General features: G+C 29.9%; 1 protein-coding gene across 1 annotated transcript; it reads left to right on the top strand.

Moving 5' to 3' along the window:
• Positions 1-8,438: 8,438 nt before the first annotated feature.
• LOC145562525 (uncharacterized) lies at positions 8,439-11,369 on the top strand. The gene is made up of 3 exons (XM_081622827.1): positions 8,439-8,888; positions 9,681-9,889; positions 10,690-11,369. Exons 1-3 carry the CDS (start codon positions 8,504-8,506, stop codon positions 11,053-11,055), a joined length of 960 nt encoding a protein of 319 aa, XP_081478953.1. The 5' UTR covers positions 8,439-8,503; the 3' UTR covers positions 11,056-11,369.
• The last annotated feature ends 402 nt before the right edge of the window (positions 11,370-11,771 follow it).

Below are 11,771 nucleotides of genomic sequence, written 5' to 3' on the forward strand. Positions count from 1 at the left end.
TAGGCATATAGAAAAAATTGTTTCATGCATGAGATGGCCAATAATAATTCCTTTATATAAATTTGACAACCTTTCGTATATATACGATCACAGATCTAACAAACATGTAATTAGGCCTTACTTTGTTCATCTTATTTTCACTTAGTTAAAAAAAAAAGATAAAATATATTCTGATAAGAGTCATCAAGAATTGGCCCAAACTTAATTTATCATTAAAATATATTCTGATAATCTCATTTACTTAAAATAAGATGAATAGAACACACTATTACTCGTATATTTATTGTCTGTAAAAGAACCTAAAACTAACAAGTTAGAGTTGAGATTATTATTTAGTATCTCCTATCTCTTTATCTCTCCAAGGCCACCTTTCCTCTTTAGTCTTTACCTTAATTATCTATCTTTTATTAGTGCATTATTGGATCTAAAGGCTCTGCTTCTAAGTTGTAAGTTGTAACACATACAAGTAGGAGATAGGACATAGTTTTATAAAACCAGCAATCCATATAAATATGGTCATCGCCTACCAGTTCTAATAATTTTACTCTGATCCGTATATATATACGAAGTACTCCGTATATGTTGAACCAAGTGGATTATAGGAAAGTAAAGTGCACTGAATTCTTCCAATATTTCCATAAATAGATATGTATAATTATTCTACTCCGTTTATCCAGTTTGTTTGTTGCTCACGCTTAATTATCTAAAGACTTTAGTTGGTCTACTTTGTAATATTAAATGATTTAAATCAACATGCAATTTCATTCACCAAACAACCTAATCCAAACACATATTTTTGCAAGTGAACCATAATTAGGTTTTTTTTTTTTTTTTTTTTTTTTACAACAATAATTAGTTTTTTTGGTACAGTGCATCTTCACCCTATTATCTTGGAAAACGTGATTACGGCCAACCATGACAGTCCCTAGCAGATAAATTTAATGTTCCAATTGGATTTTTGAGGACCAAGAATTATTATTATTATTATTATTATTATCGAAAAAAAAAATACCTACAAAATCAATCAATTTACAAGAAATTGGTGGGGAGCCGAGATACACTCTGAGCCCCCACCCCTCTAGCTTTAGCGAACTCTATCCTGCTGAAAATGTGAGCAGCTGCACAAGCACCAACGTCCTGAGTCTTAGCGAACGCCTGAACCCGCTTCAGCAACGCAATAGCATCCTTCTCTAATTCCCTCAACGAACAAAAGGAGAAAGGCAGAAAACCATAGCCAATAGCCCTGCAACGCGCCCTATACTTATCCCGCTTCCGCTGAGCCGCCGCCGACACAACACGACCAGAAACGAAGTCAGACAATCCAATAATAATAATTATTATTATTTTTTTTTTTTGGTTTAAAAAAAAATTATTATTACTTTTTTTTTACACGGTATGATATGGGTGTGCAGCGTGTGTCTATCTTATCACAAGAGAAGTAGGATGAGGATCAAACCCAAGTCACTCCTGAGATAGATGAAGGGACAAACCGTCCCTCCACTCCATGATCCTCGGAGGACTAAGAATTAATGAGCTAAGCATAAGTATGAGATCTCACCTTTTACAAACCTTTTAGGGCCTCAGTATGATAATTAATTAATCTTAGTTAATAATAAAGTATTTTAGTAATGATAAATATATTAATAATTATGTTTGTAATGATAAATATATTACTCCGTAATAGTTATTATTTAATTCTTTCAAAAAAAAATAATTATTATTTAATTAGTATGATAAAAAAGTACTATTATTAATAATATTTATTGATAACATAGAGTAATAATTACTGCTCTGGACTATTAATAATAAATAATAGGCAAAAGCTCACAAACGTCCTGGGGTTAGATAAGATGATTAAAACTAGAAATTTTAACTAGAAATAAGCATTAGTTACATCGATCGACGCGTGATTTTGATATGCATTCCAAAATTAGTATCATTTTAAGAACTATGTATTTTAAAAGGTTATCTAACGCCCCCGAGGTGTTTGTTAACAAGATCCTAAATAATAAAATAATATAATTATTTAATAAACTAGTTTTGTGCCCGGCGATGCCCAGTTGGTTGATGAAGTTTAGGATACACTTTTCAGATTGAATGTTAAATACGGTCATAAACCTATTTTGATAATGCAGGATATTTAGACATACTGAACTAAAATTATATTATATTAAATTGAAATTATTTTTATTGAACTGAAACTATTTTTTACAAAACTAAAATTATTTTTCTATATGAAATATTAGTGGTATATCAATAATAAAACTCTATACAACATTATTATCTTTGAAAATCTATCCAAACTTTTTAAAACGAACTTGATGATGGAAATAGAACAAAGTTATATTCTATCGATTAAAAAAACTCTATACAACACTTTTATCTTAGAAAATATATCCAGAAATTGCTTACTTAATATCATATGTGTCATAATAATACATATTTTTCGCATACGTGGCATGTCACATGGCGAAAAACTGAAATGCCAAGTGTCACTTTAATGAGCTAAGCATCAGTATGAGATCTCACCTTCTACAACCCTTTTAGGGCCTCGGTGTGATAATTAATTAATCTGAATTAATAATAAATTATTTTAGTAATGATAAATATATTAATAATTATTATTTAATGCTTTAAAAAAAATTATTATTATTTAATTAATATGCTAAAAATTATTAATAATAATTATTGATAATATAGAGTAATAATTACTGCTCTGGACTATTAATAATAAATAATAGGCAAAAGCTAACGAATGTCCTAGGGGTTAGATAAGATAATTAAAACTAGAAACTTTAACTAGAAATAAACATTAATTACATCGATCGACGCGTGATTTTGATATGCATTCCAAAATTAGTATCATTTTAAGAACTATATATATATATATATATATTAAAGGGTTATCTAACGCCCCCGAGGTGTTTATTAGCAAGATCCTAAATAATAAAATAATATAATTATTTATAAACTATTTTTGTGCCCGGGCGATGCCCAGATGGTTGATAAAGTTTAGGATACACTTTTTAGATTGAATGTTAAATACGGTCATAAACCTCTTTTGATAATGCAGGATATTTAGACATAATGAACTAAAATTATATTTTATTAAATTGAAATTATTTTTGTTGAACTGAAACTATTTTTTACAAAACTAAAATTATTTTTCTATATGAAATATTAGTGGTATATCAATAATAAAAATCTATACAAGATTATTATCTTGAAAAATCTATCCAAACTTTTTAAAACGAATTTGATGATGGAAATAGAACAGAGTTATATTCTATCGATTATAAAATTATATACAACAATTTTATCTTAGAAAATATATCCAAAATTTGCTTACTTAATATCATATGTGTCACAATAATACATATGTTTTGCATACACATATTAGTGACTAGTACATACCCCCGGGCGATGCCTCGGGTTTCCTCTATAATATATATCCTTATGTTTTAAAAATCCTTATATTAATTGGCTACATATAAAATAATTATATATAAGGAATAATTATTTTCTCAAATGTATTATTACTAATGTCTATATCTATCTATGTTTGAAAAATTAGTTGCTTTAAATGTTCATAATCGGATGATTAATTTAATTTTACGGTTCCATTGACATTTAATAATTTGATTACTCCTATACTTTATTCAAAACCCTTAGTTTGAAAGTAAGTCTTCAGCTTCTGGACTTTTAGGAATTTTTTTAAAGACGATTGCCTATTAGAATTTTAACTTAGGTGGCGATGCCCAATTTGTTAATTGAAATTTAAAATAAATTTTTGATATATATGCCAAATTTTAAAAAACATATCATTGATACAAACATTGTTATGTAAGAGGTGTCTATCCCTTTTGATTTGGTATATTTTGACGTAGGACATATATTATAACCGATCAAGTAACCCTTGTAGTACTAACTGAGTAACCTTTAACACTGACTAAGTAACCCCTATCTATAACACAAATTGAGTACCACTATAACACTAACCAAGTAACCCCTATAGCACTGATGAAGTAACTCTAATCTTGTAATAGTTGGTGACACGGTTTGGCCAGCTACGTATAAAATTTTGTGATTAAATATATTATAAATGGATCTTATTTTAAAGAACTTTTTAAATGAATTTGATGATGGAAATAAAATTGAGTTATTGAATATTTATTGTAAGTTAGGATTAATTTTGTAGATATAAAATATTAGAATTTTATCGATAATAAAACTCTATGCAATAATTTTATCTTAAAAAATCTATCCATAAATCGCTTACTTAGCATAATATGTGTCACAATAATACTTGTTTATCTCCTACGTGACGTGACATTTGGCGAAAAACTGGAATGCCAAGTGTCGTTGTCTCGTGACATGGCTGTGCGACCGGCTTTATATATTAGTGATATGATATGATTATTAATATAATAATCAATAATAATTATACTAATATGATAATAATAATAATAATAATAATAATAATAATAATTAATATAATAAAAATTATTAATAAAAGTAATAATATTATTTTTATTAATATTTGTATTACTTGCTAATAATATAATGATAATTTATATGGTAATAATATTGTAATTATTAAGTTTATAATAATAATTTAACAATAACAATTACTCATAATAATAATAATAATAATAATAATAATAATTAATCCGCAGGTGATAATTAATCCGCAGGTGATGTTCGACATTTTTCTTTTCTCACTTCTTGTTTGCAGACAAAGCTTCTATGGCTTGCTGACATTGTTGGTCTTGGTCGAGCCTTTGAGGATGTGTTGAGTTTATTTAATAAGATTGTGGAGTTTGACATGATTTTGAGTAATCCTGGTAAGGTTGTTGCCCTTAAACTCATGAAGAAATTGGTAGATATATATTTCACAAAGGTTACCGCGTTTGCATAGTCCATCTTCTCTTTATCTTCTTCGCAATCGGCATTGTGGAAATCGCAACAGGGAGATCATACCTTTGCTTGGCTTCAGGCGGTCCCCATATCAGGATTGAGACAAATGATGAATGCTAAGATTTATCGATGTGTGCTGTGTTATCGGTTAGGTGTTCCTTTGTTATCTATTTTGGCACCATGTTATGCTTGTTCTAGGGTTTTTTCCAGGGATATCTTCGATGATCATGTGGTGTCGTGTGCTGCTATTGTGGGTATATATTAAAATTCAATATATGATGTTAGAGATATCCTTGTTGATGTTTGTTATTGGTTTAGGATTTCGACATGGAAAAAGGTTGCTAATGGATTGTTTGGTGGGAACTATGGAGCTCTTCAACCTGCAAATGTGTTACTTTATTATTGGGATTGGGGCCGTGGTGTGTGTGTGTTGACTTCACAGGATCTTCTCCTTTGACACAATGTGGGTTGTCTGACTTTGTTCTGTGACGGGTTGTGATTGATGCGGCTAGCGGGTCAAGTATGAAGCAAGTTGCCGCATAATTGGTTATGGTTTTCTTCCTTTATTTTAATTTTATCTAAGGTTAGGGTGTAAATGAGCTGATACGTTCGTGAACTACTAGCAAACAAGCTCGGTCAAGCTTGGTCAAAACTCGTTTGTTAAGCTAACAAACAAGCTTGAACAAAAATTTTAAGCTCGTAAAATAGATGAACAAAGCTCGAACAACATCATGTTCGACTCGATAATGTTCATGAACAGCTTGTTTAAGTCCATTTGTAAATACGCCCTAGTAAAACTTGAACAATTCATATATCTTTTATTCATACATACTAATTATTTCATTAGGTAAAGGCATAAAAACTCCGTCATTATCTTTTTCTGTAGAAAGAATATAAACATCTTATATAAAATTACATTTATGTGTTAAAATTTGAAAGAAACAATTTTTTAAATGATAAAGTAGGGCTCGTTTATTTAATCAAGCCCGATTTAAACCCATTCAAACTTGAACTTAAACTTGAAATGCAAACGAGTATGTTCGTGAACAAAGCTCGAACAAGCCAAATTCTTAACAAGTCCAGCTCGAACATTATTTTCAAAAGCTCGTTCAAGCTTGAAATAGTTCGAACATAGTTCGAACACGAATAATTCTTATCAAACTTAGCTCGAACAGACTAAACTCGACGTGGCCCGGATCGTTTGCAGCCCTATCTAAGGTAACTGGATAAGGATGCTATTGCATTGCTTAAGCAGGTTCAAAATTTTTTTAAGACTGAAGAGTCAAGACATTGGTGCTCGTGCAGCCGCTCACATGTTCAGCAGAATCGGGTTCGTTATTGCTAGAGGGGTAGGGGCCCAGATTGCAACAACAACAATAACTGAACTGAACTAATTGAAATTGAGTTTTTCCTCAAAAAAATTGAAATTAAATTTTAAAAAAATTACAAATGAAATAAATTCCTATAATAAGTTTAGAAAAAATCATTTCAAACAAAATAGTAACTTTCATATGGCAAGCCACCACGAGTTACTCAATTATTAGTGTTATAGAGATTACTTTGTTATGGTTATAGGGGTTACTTGTTCACATTTACTGAATTGAGCTGAACTGAAATGATTGGAGCTGAACTGAACTGAGCTGAAAAGAATATTTTATGAGAGAAGGAAATTAGGAGCTGAATAATTGGAGTTGAACTGAACTGAAGTGAAGTGAACTGAATTGAAATTAAGCTGAAGTGAACAGACCCATAGTTAATATTGTAGGGGTTACTCTGTCAGTGTTATATTCTATTTAAAGGTTACTCAATAAGTACAATGAGGGATTAATCTGTCAGTATAATAGAGGTTACTCAATCAGTGTTATACAGTGGCTATTCCATTTTTTTTAATAGGGGTCACACAATATGGTCATCCGCACATAACGCACAATCACACATAATAAATTCAAGCAAAATATTTTAGATAAAATAAGTTTAAACAAAATAAAACAACTATGTTCGGATAAAATAAAATTAGTTTAGATAAATTAAAATAAATTCGGATAAATTCAAACAAAATAAAATAAGTTCATACAAAATAATTTAGAAAAATTCGTACATTATTATTCACTTAAACTATATGTGTCAAAGAGCATGTCAATACTTTCAGAAACGAATGTATAATGATAATATAATAATGATAATAAGGAGTAATAATAATAAAAATAATAATCATCGCAAAAATTTGTAGATAATATTGTGTAAATTAGTAAATCAATTAGACAATCTATAACTATAATTAAAGAAAAAACCACTTACATCACCTGTGTACACATGTCATTTTATCATTAAAAAATTTCCCTCCAATTTGCTTATGACATTATCATTTTTTTTTTCCTATTTTTGTCTTTCAAAATTCAAAATTGGAAAAAATAATTCTTAAGAATAAATAAAAGTGTAAACATCAATTAATCAAAAACATATTAATGATTTTTCTCTTTTCAAAAACCCTCATTTTGTGATTAATTATTTTACACTCTCTTATTGATTTTTTTTTTTAATTTTAATTAAATCGTGCATTGCACGAGTACTAATCTAGTAGTAATAATAATAATACGGAGTAATAATAATAAAATAATAATCATCGCAAAAATTTGTAGATAATAATGTGTACAGTAGTAAATCAATTAGACAATTACTCATCGCATAAATTATAGCCTCGTGTATTTATTCCTTTCAAAAAAAAAATCCTCATGTTAATATGGTACTCCGTAATTTTATTTTTTTATTTTTTTGAGACATGTTAATATGGTAATTAAAATGAAACGGGAGGATAACTTTTTGAGATAAGGCAATAATCTAAATCCCCAAATAGCAAGTATTTGTAACGAAAAACTTTGGAAAGTAAGGGCCTGTTCACATTTACTGAACTGAGCTGAATTGAACTGAACTGAATTGATTGGAGCTGAACTGAACTGAACTGAGTTGAAATGAATATTTTATGAAAGAGGGAAATTAGAAGCTGAACTGAAGTGAACTGAATCGAACTGATTGGAGCTTAACTGAACTGATTGAAACTGAACTAAACTGAACTGATTGAAACTGAACTAAACTGAACTGAACTGAAATTAAGTAAATGTGAACAGGCCCTAAAGCAGTATTTCTCAATAACCTCATGTACCTTAAAATAGAAAATATCCCCATTACTTTAGGTAGTCATGACTCATAAATAACGTATTAATCGCTAATTAAGAAACAAGAATCACAATTCACAACACATTATATCATCCTTCTCTCTATCACATACACTCTCTCTCTCTTCTTTTTGTTAATTACTCCGTATATTTTATCTATTATTTATTACTCATTTATTCAATCTTTATCATTGACAAAATCTTTTTTAATATTTCCCAAAAATCACAATTGCACGAAACTTCCTTTTCACTCCCATTTTTCTTTCCATTTTAATTTTATAGACAACTGTATTTTTACCCATCTAATCCTCCTCCTTTGTGTATATATACCAAACCAAACCCCAAAAACCCAAAAAAAATCCTCTCACAATTTATTTATTTATCCTCAAAATTGTTTAAAATCCACTACAAAGATGACTGCGCCGCCATCCAAATCACCTCGAACATGCTCTCAGTGCGGCCACAATGGACACAACGCTAGAACTTGCTCGGAACATTCTGTCGTACCTCCGTCTCATACGACGGGGTTTAGGCTCTTTGGTGTTACATTTAATGCCGTAGAGTCCTCTCTATCTCCTTCTCCTCCCTTTTCTCCTTCATCGTCGTCGTTATCATCGTCATCGGGTTTTCGAAAGAGTTTTAGTATGAATAATCTATCTCAATACGAACAACAACATCAAGATCAGCGGCACCATCATGTCGATTCTTCTTCTCAGGATGTTGTTTCTTCTGGGTATAATTCTGATGATGCTCTTCATGCTTTCGGGTCTCGAACCCGTGACCGCGAACGCAAACGAGGTTTTTATTTATTTATTTATTTCTTTTTAATCTAGTAGTATTATTTTTTTTTTTTTTGGATATTACGTGAGAATGAAGAATCGTGAAGTTTTTTTAATTTTTTTTTTTATATAATTGATTACTCATCTATCAATAATTTTGAGATTAAAATCTAATCTAATTAATTAATTAATTGATCAAGTCAAGAAGTTATTTGAAGACGTTATTAGTGTTTATTGGGATGAATGGTTTAATTACAATTTCGTATAATGTTAGCTTTTGAATCCATTTTCATTGAGCAAAAATTTTAGATCTTACTTGTTAGTTGCAAAAAGGATAACAATTGTTAATTATTATCTAAATTAACAATATGTATTTATGTTTTAAAGATTACTCGGTTTATATTAAGGCGGTGCCGTCCAATTAAATAAAATAATGAAAAAGAAAAATTAAATCACACTGTAGTCTTTTTACATATCGTCCTCCCATAGTCCCATCCCTCTACGGCCCTGATGTGGTTGGGAGTATTAGGTGCTTAACATGTTCGGAACCAAAATTTCTCTTAGGTACTTCAAATAGAAGTACATATTAGTACTCGGTTTTTTTTTAAGTGAAACATTTTTTATATTTTTTTTAATTATTAAAAAGTAAAAGTTATAACCATTGAATATCAATAAATAATTTATTAGGACGTTCCTAACAAAGCACGAATAGTGTAAACTTTCAATTAAGTCTTTTAATCTGTTGTTAAAATTATGAAATTATTTCGGTTTATTGATTTTGTTATAAATTGTTTTATTTGCATATGCATAGGAATTCCATGGACAGAAGAAGAGCACAGGCTATTTTTATTGGGGTTAGATAAGGTAGGAAAAGGAGATTGGAGAGGGATATCAAGGAACTTTGTCAAGACAAGAACACCAACACAAGTTGCTAGTCATGCTCAAAAGTATTTCCTCCGGCGAACCAATCTCAATCGCCGCCGACGTCGATCGAGTCTCTTTGACATCACTACCGACACTGTAAGCAACTTATTTGTGTTTCTAGTTTTGCTTGGTTGACAAATTTGCTTAATTTCTTGAGATCACATTTTGGACTCGTGTGTTTGGTCCGAAGTAGCTTTCTATATAAAGTTAAAACTTTTTTTTGATTGTTTTGGTACTACTAAAATTATGATGATGCATTCATTTACAAATGTCTTTTGATATTATACACATTATTGTTAAAAATACTACCGGTACATAACATATTACGATTGATTACAAATTATGATGTAACTTGGTAAATTATACAATTATTATGCTTCATTAAATCTGAAGTAGAAGTTATAAATTAAAGGATACAATCTTTATTTTTAATAGTTAGAACAAGTTTAATTATGTCACATTGAAGATCAACCACTTTTGTATAACATTTGTTATAACTCTTAAGTCATTTCTAAAGGATATAGTTTCCCACGGTAATGGAGTAGTTGTTAATAATGATTTATTCTCATAATGGTGATTTGTGTATCAATTTTTGTACAAGTGGAAGTGGCTATTGCCGATTCAAGAGGGAGAGACTCAATTATCATTCATTTATTCTATATTATCTACTACGGAGTACGTTTTATATATTTGTAGTATACTGTAACACAGTGGAGTATTATCCTATATTATCTAAGTTTTTTATATAGTGTAACACAGCATTATTTTTTTGATTTTACTGGAATGAAATGAATATGTAAGATGTGTTACTTTGTAACATAACTTTGTTCGTCGATGAATGGTTATTGTTACCGATCACACCATTTTGTTAAACCATACTTCGTTTTATTTTGTAGGTGAGTCGATCAGCAAGTGAGAGTCAATTATCAAACCTAGACTCAACTCAACAAACTACACCATTTCCATCTCCTTATCCTTCTACATTCTCAACCAAACAAGGCCGTTCGCTCCCATTACTTCCGGTCCCACCTTCCTCAAAGATGGCATGTCTTAATCTAAACCAATTACCAACGACGTCATCACCATCATCATCATCAACGTCAACCTATAGTCCTAAAGAAAGGGAATGTGAGCCATTGCTTTCTCTTAAGCTCGCACAAGGACCAGGACCAGGACCACCGTTGGATGAGGAATCTTCGAGGCGATCACCTACCTTTCGAGGATTCGACGGCAGTAAAGATAGCATCATTAGTGTTGCTTGAAGGAGAATAAAGGCAATGATAATGAAGATATGATAATGAATAGATTAATTTTGTTGGGGTTGTAAAGGGGGGTTGTGATTGATTTTTATAAAACATCAGATAATTTTTTCTATTAGATATCATATTACTAGTGCTATCTATACATATATTAATCATATTATAATCATGTGATTAGTCAAAATGCTATGATTTTAGATAAGATTCTGAAAGTATTTTTTATGAAGGTGATTAGGTGATTCCTTTTGGATGTACAGGGTAAGACGTTCAAAGTGAAGAAATATGTGGACATAATTGAGTGAACATCATTTTCTTGATGTATTTTTTTTGGGTTTGGATCCACTCTTAATATATATATATATATTTTTTTTGGTAGAATCGCTTTTTGATTTATATTATCAGCGTGTCAAATCCTCACCTTATGTCCATACGTAGTATTTCCTCTGTTCATATATATTATCTATGCTTTAAATTTAATGATCTCTAATGGACACCTTTGATCAATAATATATTTAATGAAAGAAGAATAAATATTTTAATTTTTAGTCGAAATATATTTTAAGCCAAATAGAATAAAAAAGAACAGATGAAGTATTATATATTTATTTTTAAAAAGTTGGTCATAATAATTGGTTTTAATTGGCTCATGTTCCAATTGTTATAAATGAATCATTTTGTTGCAATGTGTTACTACTATTTAAGTAATTGTAGCAACTTGG

This window comes from Chenopodium album, chromosome 10, assembly GCF_948465745.1.
Source record: "Chenopodium album chromosome 10, dcCheAlbu1.1, whole genome shotgun sequence".
Classification (NCBI taxonomy): Eukaryota; Viridiplantae; Streptophyta; class Magnoliopsida; order Caryophyllales; family Amaranthaceae; genus Chenopodium; species Chenopodium album.